General features: G+C 40.4%; 1 protein-coding gene across 11 annotated transcripts in view; it reads left to right on the top strand.

The window, feature by feature from the left end:
• Positions 1–16778, top strand: part of HECW2 (HECT, C2 and WW domain containing E3 ubiquitin protein ligase 2) — a 433118-nt gene that overhangs the window by 371211 nt on the left and 45129 nt on the right. For all 11 annotated transcript variants that reach the window (XR_007478335.1, XM_049712124.1, XM_049712122.1 and 8 more), the window contains 3 exons: positions 579–692; positions 11825–11977; positions 13967–14065. Coding sequence is in view for 10 of the 11 variants with exons in the window: in XM_049712124.1 (XP_049568081.1) it covers positions 579–692; positions 11825–11977; positions 13967–14065 (366 nt within the window). In the remaining variant the exon portion in view is untranslated. The remainder of the gene's footprint in view (positions 1–578; positions 693–11824; positions 11978–13966; positions 14066–16778) is intronic.

The following is a 16778-nucleotide window of genomic DNA, read 5'->3' as shown; positions in this document are numbered from 1 at the left end:
ATGGCCGCTGAGCCTGCGCGTCCGGAGCCTGTGCTCTGCAGCAGGAGAGGCCACAACAGTGAGAGGCCCGCGTACCGCAAAAAAAAAAAAACAAAAAAAAAAACTAAGCACAACAGTAAACTCCACTGCTTTGGAGGACACTGAGAATTTTTTTGTCCTTCTTGTTCTCTTTCTAGGTACTTAAGAATTGAATTCCTAAGTGCATTCAGGCTTAAAACATTACCTCCTAGGGTTGCTCTTCCTTTCCTAAACAAATGTTTTGTGTGTGTGTGTTGTTTTGTAATCGTTTTCCTTCTGGGATAAATTGATGTGACCATTCAGAAAGGACTCTTGCATTGGTTTTACTGGTCTTAGGTGGGGTGCTCTATTTACCAATGATTCTCTGTTGTAACTTTTGTTAATGGTATTAAGAGTTACAGACAGATGTGTGCTTTATTGCAGATAGCGATGATAGTAAGTCACTCCACTTTTCCCCTAATTAATTGTGGTAAGTGGAAATTAAATGGCAACTGCCCAGTTCTGGAAAGATAAGGATTAGGAAATAATCTGTATTTTTCAAATTGTCTTTTTCTGGACAGGTTAATTATCAGAAGAGATCACTTGCTCGAAGATGCTTTTAATCAGATTATGGGCTACTCCAGAAAAGACCTGCAGAGAAATAAGCTGTATGTCACATTTGTTGGGGAGGAAGGGTGAGTAACACAGAGAAGTGGCCTGTGAAGCACAGGCTGTGGCTGCCGGAGGATGTTTCCCCACACTGTCCCCTGCGGTTGCCTGAAACAGGAAATCCTTCTGGCGGAAAATGCTGTTCTCATACACTTAAACCTTTCAGTTTTGTTTTTTTTTTAAGCTTCCTTTGATTTTTAAATCATTTGACAGAAATTCTTTGGTAAAAGCTCTAACTATAGATCATTTTTGAGAGCAGAAACTTAGTTTCGTTTCTTCTCTCCGTAACTCTTTCTCTCAAAGGGAAAACATGTTTGTTTGTTTGTTTGTTTGTTTTATTGAAGTATAGTTGATTTACAATGTTGTGTTAATTTCTGCTGTACAGCACAGTGATTCAGTTATACATATATGTACATTCTTTTTAAAATTATTTTCCATTATGGTTTATCACAGGATATTGAATATAGTTCCCTGTGCTATACAATAGGATCTTGTTGTTTATTCATCCTCTATATAATAGTTTGCATCTGCTAACCCCAAGCTCCTCCCACTCTATCCCTCCCTCCCCCCCACCCCCCACCACCCTGGCAACCACAAGTCTGTTCTCTATGTCCGTGAGTCTGTTTCTGTTTTGTAGATATGTTCATTTCTGTCATCTTTTAGATTCCACATATAAGTGATATCATATAGTATTTGTCTTTCTCTTTCTGACTTACTTCACTTAGTATGATAATCTCTGGGTCAATCCATGTTGCTACAAATGGCATCATTTCATTCTTTTTTATGGCTGAGTAGTATTCCATTGTATATATGTACCACATCTTCTCTATCTATTCATGTGTCGAAGGACATTTAGGTTGTTTCCACGTCCTTGGCTATTGTGAATAGTGCTGCTATGAACGTAGGGGTGCATGTATCTTTTTTGAATTAGAGTTTTGTTTGGGTATATGCCCAGGAGTGGGATTGCTGGATCATATGGCAACTCTATTTTTAGGTTTTGAGGAAGCTTCATACTGTTTTCCATAGTGGCTGTACCCATATACATTCCCACCAACAGTGTAAGAGGATTCAAAACATGGGCTTTGAGATTTAAAAAAAGCAAGGAATTGCATTTTAACATCTATGATCTTGTTATGTGCACAGGAATACTAAGTAAATCGTACTTCACCTGTTAAATAAGCTCAGTTTCAGAATCACGAATTAGAAACTAGTGTTTGCTAGAGAGTAGGGGGCGTGGGGAGGATGCAGGATGGGCGAAATAGGAGAAGGGGATTAAGAGGTGCAAACTTCCATTTGTAAAATAAAGAAGTCACAGGATGTAATGTACAGCAAAGGGAATATAGTCAATAGCATTGTAATAACTTTGTATGCTGACAAGATGGTAACTAGACTCACAGTGGTGGCCATCTAACAATGTATCAAATTATGGAATCACTACGTTGTATACCTGCAACTAAAATGATATTGTATGTCAACTGTACTTCAATTTTAAAAAGATAGAAAAAGTGGAAAAAAGAAGAATCCTTCTGTTCCACCTGGAAATCTCCCCAGCAGTATCTCTTGGGCCTTGGTTCTTATTTCTCTGTCCCCACTTTTTCTCTTTCTTTGGCACACCTACCAAAATAACTACCTGCCATAAACAGAGTCCAGCCTTGTATGACTCTTCCATGAGTGTGCTCATAGAGATAGGGGTTAGGAAATGAATGAGTAAAGACTCCTACACGGTGTTTATTGCATTCAAATAGGCATAACGGTGGTTTTATGACTCTTGAGAAGATGAAAGCTCTCATCTCTCCTAGACCCCTTACTCTTTCCTCATTTCAGGTTTAGGTTTGGAGTCTCAGCACCTTCTTTGTAGACATCACTAGAGTGAATTTTAAAAATACCGCGTGATTGTCTGAACTCGGGTTGTCTTCTCTTTAACTCCTTAACTGCTGTTGATTTGGATCATGTTAAGGCTACCTCTCTCAGTCTTGCCCAGGAATAAAGTATATTAGATTATGGAATCGTAGCAATAATATTCAACAAATTCAGCCATTTGGTTTATGGTTAATGAAATGGAGCTGTCAAAGTATAAAATAGGGCTTCCCTGGTGGCACAGTGGTTGAGAGTCCGCCTGCCGATGCAGGGGACACGGGTTCATGCCCCAGTCTGGGAAGATCCCACATGCCGCGGAGCGGCTAGGCCCGTGAGCCATGGCCGCTGAGCCTGCACGTCCAGAGCCTGTGCTCTGCAACGGGAGAGACCACAACAGTGAGAGGCCCGCGTACCGCAAAAAAATTTTTTTTAAAGTAGAAAATAATTCACATGTGCTAGTAGAACTAGATAATAGTAAAATTGAGATTTAAAATTAGGCCTCTTGTCTTCCATCCAGGATTCTTAGACCAGCACTGGGATTTAGGCAAAACTCCTGAACTCTGATCTGTCTGAATTTTTTCCTACCCATGGATCTTTTCACTATTCCGGCTAGTGACTGATAACTTCTCTTGTCACATATAGTGTTGTATAGTCTCCCAGCTGTGACTAGATTAAAGTAAAATACTACATGGGAAAACAATATAATGTGACAAAGTTTGAGAAAGTTGCCTGAGACTTGAGCCTTTTGTTGCTGACAAGCCTTAATGGTTCTAGCTTTTGTTAGTTGCCTTAAAGATGCAGGTGGGCAATTGAAAATGAAGGCAAATGTTTTTAGCCTAATCACAGGTATGCATGGGATTCCAGGTATTTCCTTACATAACTAGTGTGGTTTGGATGAGAATACTTTTCCTCCCCCAGAACTCCAGCTGCCTTTCTTCTTTGTTGGACCACAGTTTGTTGAGATCTCAGAGATGTAGGCAAGCGTCTTTGGAAACCCTGGTACTTAGGTTTGAATAGAACAGATGCTATCATGCTTGGTCATCCTAAAGCTGTCTCCCCATGGTCTGGACTGACATCCATTCCTAGGAGGAGGCCCAGGCAGAGTGGGGCCTGAAAGCTTATTTAATTGCCACTAATGTCCAAATGTTTCCGGCCTCCATTTCTTGTCTTCTTCCTGTAACCCTAGAAGGAAAATAAGAGGGAGGATATTTTGAGGTGTGACCTCAGCCCTCAGGGACAATCTCTTAATCAGGCCCCTCTGCATATGGTTTTTTGAAACTGGAATGGGGCCAGATAACTTCTGGTCTCATGGCTTTATCATGTCAGTATCATACATATAGATTGTTAGATATAGACTTTATTTTGCTATTAAGGCATTGGGAACACATAATACTATTTTGAAAGATTAACGCAGTATGCTTGCTAAAAAATTGAAACCTCAAAACAACATAAAATTAAGAAGTTATTTTAGCCTTTGTCATCTTACTACATTAAAATTAAAGATCATAACATTTCTTTCTGAATTATAATAAATACCCAAAGAGAAAAGCTACCTAGGTTTTTCTATGGAATTGTGAAATGGAGCTGAAAGTTTTCTGGTCACTTTTTCTTCATTAATTTTAATGCCCTCAAAATGTGTCATTTTGTAAGTTCTTCATGTCTAGCTCTAGTAATAGGTATTAAAAAACGTATATGCCTAGTGCCCAGATGTTGGCTTGCAATATCATTCTTCAATAAAAGGGACTAGGGCTCCTTGGAGAAATGGGTGATTCTAGGACTGGGGCAGGAAATATACAAGACAGCACCTGAAGCATCTTGTGCCAGAAAGTATAGAGGAGCTCAGACAGCTCACAGTGATGTCAAAGGGACACAAGAACCAACTGAAAGAGCTGCCAGTGGTCAAAGGTGGAATAATTGGAGCAAAAAAATAAAGTAGTATTGGATTAGAACCCCAAAGTATAAAATAAATATCTATATACTGATATAAATACACAATTGAATAAATAAATAAATAACGGTAGACAAATTTGTGCAGATTTCCAAATAATTCTGCATAATTCCCTGCTCCTTAATTGTGAGTTGCACATAGTGACTTTCTTCCAAATAATACAGTATGAAAGGGGGAGAAAGAAGTTAAGTCTACAGTGAAGAAGCCTGACAAACACACAGCCAGGTGATCAAGGCTAAAATCTAAAATCAACAATGATATATCCTGTTGATAGTATGTACCCTTGGTATGATGTGATGAGAATGACACTTTACTGTCTTTCTCCCAAAATCATGTAACACCAGTCTAATCAGGAGAAGACATCAGATAAATCCAAATTGAGGAACATTCTACAAGATTACCTTATCAGTGCCCCTTAAAACTGTCAAGGTCATCAAAAACCAAAAGCATCTAAGAAACTGTCACAGCCAAGATGAACCTAAGGAAACATGGCAATTAAATGTAATGTGGTATCCTGAATGGGATCCTGGATCAGTAAAGGGACATTAAGCAAAAACGAAAGAAATCTGACTAAAGTATAGGTTTTAGTTAATAATGTATCAATATCAGTTCATTTTGTAACAAATGTACTGTACTTATGTAAGATGTTGATAAGAGGGAAACTTGAGTGTGAGGTATATAAGAATTCTCCCTACTGTCTTTGTAACTTTTCTATACATCAAAAACTAATCTAAAATAGAACATTTACTAAAGAAAGCATAGAGTCAGGATTTGGGGAGATTTAGAGAATGTTTCCCTGAACAACTTTTCTTATTTCTTTGCTGTCTGATGAGTGATTGCCACCAGGGTAATTTTTGGTATGTGTATACTTCCTTTTGCACTTGAGGTCAGGAGAGTAATAAGTATAGAGATACAGTTCATTCTGTGGAAGGAATTAGTAGAGGTATTGATTGGTATGTATAGAGTATTATTTTGTGTTGCTAAAGTCAACTTTGTTATCTGTGAGGGAATAATACTTTGCAATTCTTATTGATACCATCTCACTGATTGTATTTTCTACCTGTCATAATCAGGGTCTTTATTTATAATAGATTAGTGAGGGCATAAAGAGAAAAGGATTTATTTTTCAGAATAATGCGTCTGCCTGCCCTCCAAAAAGGTGTGAATTAGCAGATTCACTCAGAGACTGCAGCTCTGCTTTAAGATGTTTCTTTGCGTAGGTCTTGACACATGATATATAGGTTGTTCCTGAAATGGAAGAGCTGAGTCAAGAGAAATGATGGGAAATGTTATAGTCATAAATTTACAGGACGACTACAAATTCCATGTGAGGTAGAATTAACCCCAGAATGGTAGAGATGCCTGTATTCAATTAAAAATACAAAAATAAATCTAGAATCTATTAATGTAAATATACTAGTTGACAGCTAATTATTATATCTCGCTAAAATAATGCTTCATGTTATGCTTGGCTTTTTTCTGAAAAGCAGACGGTTTCTAAGCAAAACACTGTGATTTAATTTGGTCAGCGCTGAAGGTTTTGTTCTAGTCATTAAAATCTCTACCCAACTTAATTTGGTTATCTGCTCTTCCAAAGTGGGGAAGAGGAGAAGACAGCAGTGGTGGAAGAGCTTGGAAACTGAGTCATCTTGACTGAATGTGGTGGGAAATTGCGTACTCTAGTTGCCTCTTTCTGTTGTGCTTCTGTCCGCCTAGAAGTTGCTTCTTTAGGAAGGGAGCCAGTAGAATACCGCATATTCTCTAGTGTATTATTTTCTTCTAAATGTGTGGTGTCAGAACTTAGCTAGGCAGACTGTTGTGTTCTGATGGGACATTTGGGGCCATTCACTTCTTTTTATTTTTTTTTTATTGAAGTACAGTTGATTTACAATATTGTGTTAGTTTCAGGTGTACATTCACTTCTTAGTACCCAAAACAAGTAAGGAAATAATGGCCTGGATAAAGAGAGGATGTTTACACTGTGATTGCCTCGCCTCTTTTTTTTTCTCCATGGCCAGCTCTATAAAAGGCACCTTTCTTTAGGAAAGAATGAGTTCATTATATGTAAGGTGCCATTGATGTGACATTAGTCATCTGTCTTGCAAAGCCACACTTGGACTAGGGAGGGGATGCGTGCAAACAGTTTTAGTTTGGGGGTTTAAGAACAGGTGTGCTCTTCCTGTGATATTTCTACTTAGACAGATGAAAGCAACTAGGCAGGATGAGATCTGAAAGGTTTTCTTGGGTCCCTGCTTATAAAATAACCAGCAGCTGTTAACATCTGACTGATCTAGAGGTTGTTTGGGGTCCTGGGCTTGATCATTTATTCCTCAGCAATTTGTAAAGCTTCAAGTGAAACTTCATGGTGCTGCTTCTTTTCTTCTAAAAAGAGACACTTGCAGGATAGCCTAACTGATGCATGCCATGCTGGAGAAGGGTGCTTCTGTATCTAGGCTTTGGCTTGGTATCCCCAGGTAAAACTTTGTCATACTGATGGCTCACAAAATTCCTTACTCACCCATCAGGCCTTCTTCAGTGGCTCAAGAACCAAAGCCTTGCTGCTATAAGTATCTGAGGCTGAATCGGGTGTGTAGGCCATCTGTGCCTGAACCAACTTGTAAGAAAGCAGAGTCTTCCAGAAAACTTGTAGGAAAGGATAGTGAGACTTCCCAATGGCACCATCCTCTTGCATTTTATAGTCTACTTCCTTTGGAATACTTGGTAAATTTTGGTTGAAAATAAAGAACAGGAGAATAAAACTATTTGTTTTAACAAACACTGGCTGCTACTAACAACTCGGGTGGTGTCAGCCCAGCAACGGGATGGTGTTTAAAATGCCTCATCGGCACTTCATGGGGCTCAAAACGACATTGCCACCCTAAGGACATCTGTGCTTATTCCGAAATGGCCTCAGATGCAGCTGTTGTGTGGCTACACACCCGTTGTCCGGAGTTTCATTATTTCCATGCCAAGTCTTTAGCTGTGGAACCAACCTAACTGGCAGAACAGGAATGTAACAAATGAGCCCTGTGATATGAGTCATATTAACTATTTATATGGAAGAGGTTGCTAAGACAGGAAGCGCATGCATAAGGTATCCTGCTGGGACACGTCTTATTGAATTAGGTAGACATATGTAATGTGTAGTCAACAACCTGCCCTCAGATATGCGGTTCTAAATTTCAGATTATAATCAAATCAAACTTTAAAAACTGTCTTGGCTTTAGAGTGACTCTATCAGTGCTGCTAGAGTTAAAAAAACAGCAGATAAAAGCCTGAGCAGTTGAGGAAGATACATTTCCCTCCTAGAGGAGCTGCTAGCTTTGTTCTCTCTTGGGAAAAAAAGGAGTTTTATTTTTCACCTTAACTCCTCAGGGGACATTCATTGTATCTTTAGCCAGATTTAGTTATCATCATGAAAAAGGAACCAATCAGGGAGGTCCATCTTTGTTGTTTTAACAAACTCTACCATATTAGAAGATATTAGACTTGGAAAAGACAAGGAGCAAGCTTTCTAAGCATAATTCACTTGAGCGATTTCTGACAGTGTTTGCTAATCGGGTTGTCTCTTAAGGACTGGCATGAGCTATTAATGCATTGAATATAAGGCAGACTTGTGCAAAACTGTTCACTCCGCTAGATGTGAAATAGCAATGTAAATTATGTTGATTTCCTTTAGAGAGCATCAGACAGCTCCACTCAGTGATTCAACAATATAAACTGATCCCCTCCTATGTATCAGGCTAAGTACTCAGGATCCAAAAATGAGAAAGACATAGTCCCTGCCCTCAGTAGGGTTACAGTTTAGATGTGTGTCTGGTGGGAGGCAGACACATAGGCAGACAATTATAAGACACTCTGCTAAGTGCGGTATTATTAAAACACTGAGAGCTGAAGCTCAGTGAAAACCTGCTGTTTCTAACTGAATGCCACTGTTTAATTTTAAGCAGCTGAAAACCCATTTTACTTATACCAGTTGTCTCTTTGTAAGAAAACTGACTCACAGAGTGTTTGACTCATGTTTCAGCTGTCTGTGACCCTTATCCTCGTGTGCCTTGATTGTGTCTGAAGGTTTCTGCAGAGCAGGGACCCCGCAGGCCAAGGCTCACTCACGGTCTCACCCTAGGGTGTGTGCAACTCTCCTGGAGGTTGCATACACCCTAGGGTATCATTGTCGTTTTATCTTGCCTTGAAGTGATCCTCACTAAAGAAGAGGGTTTAGGGTAAGTCAGGTTTTTTTATAAAGCAGCATTTTCCTCCTACTTTCTTCTGTAGCAGGGGTTGACAAACTCTCTGTAAAGGGCCAGATAGTAAATATTTTAGGCTTTACAGACCATACATTCCCTGTTGCACCTACTCAACTCTGCCATCCTAACAGGAAAGCAGCCCCAGACAACACATAAACAAATGGGCGTGGCTGTGTTCCAATAAAACTTTATTTACAAAGCCAGGGGGTGGGCCAGATTTGGCCCTCAGGCCATAGTTTGCCATAAGCAATGTTGTTTTGCTTATGAGCGTTTAAAATTTATTGAAGGGTGAGCTGTAAGGAGTAATGAACATTATTACGCTTGGGATCAGGAAACTGGTGTCAAGACCTGGATCCTCCACTGCAGCTTTCATTTGATACAAGTCAGTGATTTCCTTCAGCCCCAGTCTTCTCAATGAAATGAGGGGATGGGCGAAATGACTGTTCAGATACTATTGATGGCATTCTCTGTTTCTGAAGAGACACAGGGGTCTGAAATTCACCATCGATAGGAAATTTAGAGATGTTTTGCATCCACAGGGATCCAGGTAGACTGGAATCATGAACTCAGTCTCACAAAGTGGATTTTAGTAGGAAAACTATAACGTCTAGTACTTAGGTTTTAAAAAGATACAGTGAGGGGCTTCCCTGGTGGCGCAGTGGTTGAGAGTCCGCCTGCTGATGCAGGGGACACAGGTTCGTGCCCCGGTCTGGGAAGATCCCACATGCCGCAGAGTGGCTGGGCCCGTGAGCCATGGCCGCTGAACCTGTGCGTCCGGAGCCTGTGCTCCGCAACGGTAGAGGCCACAGCAGTGAGAGGCCCGCGTACCGCAAAAAAACAAAACAAAACAAAAAAGATACAGTGAACGTGCAGACAGTATGGGAGAGTCCTAGGTTAAAGAAGCATAGGTGAAAGGTTTGAGCTGATAACTAGTTCATGATGAGTCAACAGAGTCAAGTGACTGCCCCACAGGGCAGAGTGACATTAAGCTGCATTAGTGGGGAAAAGTTCCAGGAAAAGAGGTCAAGGGCCCTTTCTAAGTTTTTGTTAACGAGACCACACCTTGAGTGTTGTGATCAGCATAGACACCGCCCCCTTAGGTCAGACTTTGACACCTGGAGAGTGTCCAGAGCAGAGGACCAGTGTGGTGAGGGAATTCCCTACCCTGCATTGAGAGGAGGTTGAAAGAAGTGTCTGTGTTCATGAGTGAGGAGGGGGCAGGGACCAAGGATATGGAAACTGCTGAACTTAGAGTTCTTGTAGAAAATGACTTTTGAAAAAAAATTTACATCTTTAGCATCTAGATTAATACCCAAAACATAATAGGCACTCAAATATTTGTTGAAAGAAAACCTCTAAGTATGTGAAGAACGTTCAAGTGGAAAAAGTATTCTACTTGTTCTTGGTGGCGTCAGAGACCACAACGAGGACAGTGGAAGGAAGCCACGAGACGCTGCCTTGGTCTCGGCACCAAGAGGGGTAGCCTGCGTCACTGTACCTGGCAGGCAGCCAGAGGGCTGCTTTGGGAGCCCCCCCTAGGGTGATCTGAGCACAGTCCCACAGCTCCTGGTAGCCACAGTATATTCAGCTGCCCCAGAAGGCAGTTCTGTCATGTCACCTTAAGGCCTCTCTGGCCTTGAGAGTCTGCTGTGTTTGCATTTTTCTGTACACATAGGTTTCTTGTCAGTCTACACTCGTATCTCCTAAAGTGCAGTGTGGACTGGTGAGGTGTGAAATGATTGTAGCTATTACATAGACTGACATTTTTTATTTTAATATTTATGTGTTTCTTTTAATGTGTATTAGAAAAGATATAAAGCTAGCACATCATAATTCCATCAATATTGTATAAGACAAGGCTACATGGGAAAAGCAAGTAAAGCTAGAAATATTAAGGAAATGGCAGTGTGTGTATCGCAAAAATTGAGAAAGTAGTTAGGTGGATAGCTGAGGTCTGTTCTAAGTAAATTCTATTAAACTCTTGTCTAAGACATATAAAAGCCATTTCACTTTTCTTACTAGTATTCCAACTCCCTCTTCTACCTATAATAGGATGCTTTTCTCTATCACACAATCCCATCACCACCCAAGACTCAGATGATTTCTTTGTCATTAAAAAAAAAAAAAAACAGTAATGCCCACTGGAGGAAATTCCATAAGAGGAAAAAAAATAGAGTGAACAAAGGAAGTCTTATAAAATCCCACCACCCCAACTTATCTGTAGCTTTCATTCCCCCTTCAGAATTCCTTCCTGTCTTTGAACCCTTGTGTAAACTTTTTATCATAGGGTAGATGTACTTTACATTTTTCATTTTAAATTGAGCATATCAAATTGCTTTATTGCAAACTCCTCTTTGCTGTGTTTTTTGCTCTCAGCGTTTTTGGCCACTTGTCATTCCTCAAACCTCACACAATAATTTCTCAAAATTTACTTTGACCCTGATTTCTTTGTAAGTAAAATGGAATTTACACTGTAGTTCAGGCGCTGGAGTTTCAGCCTCTTCTCCAAATACCTTACCAACGAAGCTTTAGACACCCTCACTTTTCTTATTTATAGTTTTCCGTGGCATTTTATAATTTAAAGTTTTCACGTGAACCCTATCATTCCATCTTTTGCCTCTGATCTCCCTAGGAGGCCTTGTATCTGTAATACCCTCTCACCAATCCACTAAAGTCTGTTTCAGAAATCCATGAGGACTCCATGTCCCATGGATGTATGTAGCTGATGCCCTCTGGTTTAACCTGCTTAAATAAAGCATTCCCACTGTACTCTCTCTCCCCATAACCTGGCTCTGGGCATTTCAATTTACCTTTTTCTGCACATTTATACAATCAAATTATTAGCATACTGCCTATCTCATCCATTATCTGATATGTAGCTTTAGTTTTAGATATGCTCCATATAAATGTCCATTACGTTATTTTGGGTCAAAACATGTTTGAGATCAGGAATCATGATCATTCTGTCCAGTGTTTTGGACAGTCCTGGTGTGTGGATAATTAGACTTCTAAGGAGTATTCTGTAGAAAGTTGAGCACTGTAGAAAATGTGTCTAATAAATAGAAAAAGATAATAACTGGTTGTTCTTTTTGTGAATTTTTTAAAGGCTGGATTACAGTGGACCTTCCAGAGAGTTTTTCTTCCTGGTATCCAGAGAACTCTTTAACCCATATTATGGCTTATTTGAATATTCAGCCAATGACACATACACAGTACAAATAAGTCCCATGTCTGCTTTTGTAGACAATCACCATGAATGGTAAGTATTTTTTTTCTCCAACGCTTTTCTTCAGCTGATTTTCTGTGGTATTAGTTTTTATAGGAACCCACACTTCTTTTTTAAACATTTCTTCCCTTGGAGAAAATCATATTTTCAGTTAACTGTCTCATTTGACTCTTGTTTGTGTTGTCAAATTTAATATACAGGCAGTCTCCAAGCTAGGAATAGATTATGTTCCATAAGACCAATTTTAAGTGAGTTGGGTAGAATTCAAAAGGTTTTTTCCACTGAAGGAAAGTTGCGGGTGATGTTAGGTTCCCAGCAAGAGCCTAAATCCCTCTCTGCAGCTTTGGGCCACTCTGAGATCTGACGGGGGCAGGTGGGGGGTGAGTAGGGGAATGTCCTGACCCAGAGGTCAGGCAGCTTAGGGAGCAGCCCTTGGGGAAGTGGCTAACACTGGGGGAGGGGCAGAGCAGCTGGGCTGTTGGTGTTCTAGGGGGAGGGAGGGCGGGAGGATGGGGTGCCCTGGAGGAATGGGAGGTGGAAGAGAATGCTGGCAGGCAGGCAGGCAGGAGTGCAGAGTCACAGCAGTGACCCCTTACCCTAGTGACTGGTTCAAGTTTGTAGCCAGGAATTGCCCCTTTCCTAATTTCTCACACAAAACCAAGGAAAACTGGGCTAGGATTCCCATCTGGGAATTATTTATTCTGAAAATCCCGAATTGCACTCTTTTCATGACATTTATTTTTACATGCCTGCATTTATAGACTTGAAGTATCTTTATAACCCCTGTTTGCTTGTTCCTGTTCATTTTCACTATAGTAACAAAAAAGAGAACATGAGTACAACTCATGGAAACAATTTCTTTGAGTCATGAGGTTAATATTGGTGGGTGGAGGGCATTAAGTTTTAGGACTTATTCTTCAAATTAACTTCCGTTTAACTACAATTTGGAGTCCTCCTAAGAGTAGCTATGGCAGTTATACTAACATAAGTGGATAAAGAAAAACAAAGCTGCTGGACATTCATCTTAAAAATGGTTGCCTAACACTAAAATTACAAATGAACAGTATGAACCTCAGTGTGGATTTACACTTTCGGAAGGCATCAGGCTTTCAAAGAACTAGAAATTTGAATACTTCCGAAAAAGAAAATACATGTACATCTCAGCAAACCCAGTCGTGACAGATATATTTAGTAAAATTTCCGAAGTGATTCAGTATAGAATTGAGCACTGAAATTTTAAAGAACAGAATGTCCCATGAGGAAACTCCCTCAAATGTACACATGCATAATTCTTGAATTGTGAGTTATCATCGCGAGAGGGGTTTGAGAGAGAACAGAAATAGGAACTTTCTCACTCTGAGACTGGACTTTTCCTCAAAAGGGAATTGCCACTAGGTTTGCATTAGAGAAATCCTGCTAATATTCATGCAGGCAAACTACAAGGGGACAACATTTTCCCCACCACCACTGATCTCATTCTGTCAACGTTTCTTAGAAGTGATATAGGGAAATTTCACTGCCATGCTAACAGGAAATTCATGTTGGCCATGTAGGGTGCTACATGGTGGACATTACTGACACGGGGTGAAAGTGGAGCAGTATCTCTCTGAACATCAGAGTGAAACAGATTTCTTCTACAAGGAGATGGGACTATCAGCCTAATGAAGACCCAGCCTGCAGTGCACACAGACTCTCATGGACAAACTTAGATGATTAGAGCTGGAAAGCATTCTTGAGAGCAAATTGAACCGTTCAGAAATTGCTCCATGGGGCTTCCCTGGTGGCGCAGTGGTTGAGAGTCCGCCTGCCGATGCAGGGGACACGGGTTCGTGCCCTGGTCCGGGAAGATCCCACGTGGGGCCTGTGAGCCATGGCCGCTGAGCCTGCGCGTCTGGAGCCTGTGCTCCGCAATGGGAGAGGCCACAACAGTAGAGGCCTGCGTACCGCAAAAAAAAAAAAAAAAAAAAAAAGGAAAGAAATTGCTCCATGATGTGTAAGCCATCTCCTGCTTTTCCTTCACAGGTTCCGGTTCAGTGGTAGGATCCTTGGTCTTGCACTAATTCACCAGTATTTGTTGGATGCCTTCTTCACACGGCCCTTTTATAAGGCTCTTCTCAGAATGTAAGAGTGTTTTTATTGCTTATGTAATTAGCATGTAAAGAATGTAATATTTCCTTTATCAAAAAGGGTGTTTTGACAATGTCATTTATCGGCTCACTATCTCAAATCTATTACTTAATAGTGATTTAGATTTCTGAAACTAAACAACTAATATAATTTCAAATGTGGTTACTGGATTTTTCCAGCTTCTGTTCCTTTATTCCTGTCTTGCTCCCAAAGGCTTAGTTTTGCTCCACTCTGAATAATTCATTCTCATTTGTTGCTACACATGTGTCTTCAAAACACTTGTACTTCAAATACAGTGCTGGAATTCCTGTGGTATTAATGCCGATTATTAATAGAATAGTTGTGGCTTAGTCTTGGTGACTCACAGCCCCCCATCTTTCACAAGATGCATTTTACATTTTGCTTTATGCAAACTTTCAACTGTTTATTCTTGGTTCATATTTTCATTCTTTTTTTAAAATGTGTTTGTTTGTTAGAGGTGTGCAATATTTTTAAAGTCCCATATTTATCTTGAGATCTCTCTATATGCAAGACAGTCATTTACGATGGCAGATGAAAATTTAGCATTCACAGAATTTTTTCTTCATTGTTAGCACAATGAAAGATTGCAATTATTGTGAAATGTAGAGAAAACAGTTTCTGTCCTAGAATCAGTAGTCATTTTCAAGGATGAACAGAAGAAGGCAACTATCTGTGAGGGTAGTAGCTCAAACTTGCAATGAGAAAACACAGAATGATTGCATGGCTCTGACCAGCTCATTCCTTAACCAAGGCCATGTATCTGCTTTCTGTCAAAATGGAAGCCTAGAGCTCAATTGAAAGCAAAGTATTTCTAATAGTTCTTAAAGAGGGTCAGTAGGAAGACCTTTGCCATCCTCCCTTTTGGTATATGGACCGATGAAGTCCTGGGCACCTGGACACTGGCTTCTGCCTCTCTGGTTCTTCTGGCCCATTTGCACCTTCCCATTTCATTGCCTTATCTCTCATTTTCCATTTAAGCTTCCTGAAAGAGTAGTCTACACTGACTGTTGACACACCCTCAACACATTTTAGCCTGGCTTTTTTTCCCACCAATAACCTATGGAAGCTTTTAAAGAATGTTTTTTAGTCTTTATCTTAATAGACCATTCTGCTGCTTTTGATACTGTTGACCCCTCCCAACCCCACCACCCATTTCTCTTGCGTTCTTCCTTCACTGGCCTATGTGACACTGTGCTCTCCTGGTTCTCCTTTCACTTTTATGCCTCCTTTGTGGATGTCCTGACTTGCCCTTAAACCTCGATGTTCCTGAAGCTTCCATTCTTGTCCCCTTGCTTTCCTCTCTCTGTGTGCTCTCATGGGATATCTCTTTACCTGTCTCATCTACTCTCCAATCCGCACCCACAGACATGATCTCCCGTGAGTCGTAGGCTCAAGCGGTCAACATTCCACTGACTATCTCCTCTTGTATGTCTCACAGGCACCTCAGAATCAACATGGTTAAAACTAGACTCATCAATTTCTCCTGACCTAAAAATGTACCTTCTCCCTTATATGCCCAGTCACAGATCAAGGTGCCAACATTCTCAAGTCACTCTGGTCAGAAATTGGGCATCATCCTCAAACAGGGATGGTGAATACACAGCACAATTTCTTCTCTTCCCCACCTCCCACCCCATTCCCATGGTACAGGTCACAAATCATTTAGGTACTTTTTCCTGCTGAACTCGTTGTGGCCTCAGGAATTTTTCAACTTTTGGCCCTCAAGACTGCCAATGAATCAGAGTTGTCTTGTAACTTGAGTTCATTTGCCATCCTGTTTTAGATATACTTCTTTATACTACCCAGTAAAACCATTTATTAATTTCCACATTCACCTCCTAAATAATTCTTAAATTCATCTTCTCTACCCTAATAGCTGTGCCCTAATTAAAATCCTTATCTTATTTTGGCCAGATTACTGTAGTGATCTATTAATTGGTTTCCACCCAATGATTACCGCCCCCCCCCAATTTTAAGTAATCCTCAACACTGCCACTTCCAGAAGAACAATTTAAAGTCACATCTCATGTCTCACCATGTCATTCCCTGTTTTAAAACCTTTCAGTAGTTCTGAATCACCAAGCTCCTTAGAAGGACGTTCAGACCTGCTCCCAGCTACCTTTCCAGCCTCATTCTCTAGACATTCTGTCTTGTGGTTAACTCTCTGGTGCTGCCAGTATGCTTGGAAAATCTGTATATTCCATCCCTTTGTGCTTTGTTCAGGTTGTCTTCTTCTCCTGTCTCTTTTTCCCCTTCTTCTCCTTTTCATCCATTCCCCTTTACCTCTCTAGCTTGAAACATCCTGCAAACTTTAATATAGGTATCATCTGCTCCAAAAGGCTTCTTCTAAATCTCCAGGTCAAAGTAAATGCTTTGCATGTTTGCTGTGGGAGGTCCCTATATCTACCTTATCTTTTTTTTTTTTAACTGAAGTGTAATGTACATATGAAGAAATGCACTAATAATAAGTGTTACCCACCCTAGGCTATCACTTATCACCTTACATTAACTTATCTATTTGTGTCCCTGTCTCTCCCACTAGACCATTAGCTCCTTGAGGGCAGTAACTGTTTATCAAGTAGCTATTAAGATATTTGGCACATACTTGATGCCTAATACATGTGTAGACTGAACTAAACAAAATGGTCTTTGAAATTGGACTGATGGGAGGAAGTTTCAAGACAAC

Source organism: Orcinus orca, chromosome 7, assembly GCF_937001465.1.
Source record: "Orcinus orca chromosome 7, mOrcOrc1.1, whole genome shotgun sequence".
NCBI classification, from domain to species: Eukaryota; Metazoa; Chordata; class Mammalia; order Artiodactyla; family Delphinidae; genus Orcinus; species Orcinus orca.
Note: the sequence above shows the minus strand (reverse complement) of the source record. Positions and strands in the feature narration are given on the sequence as shown.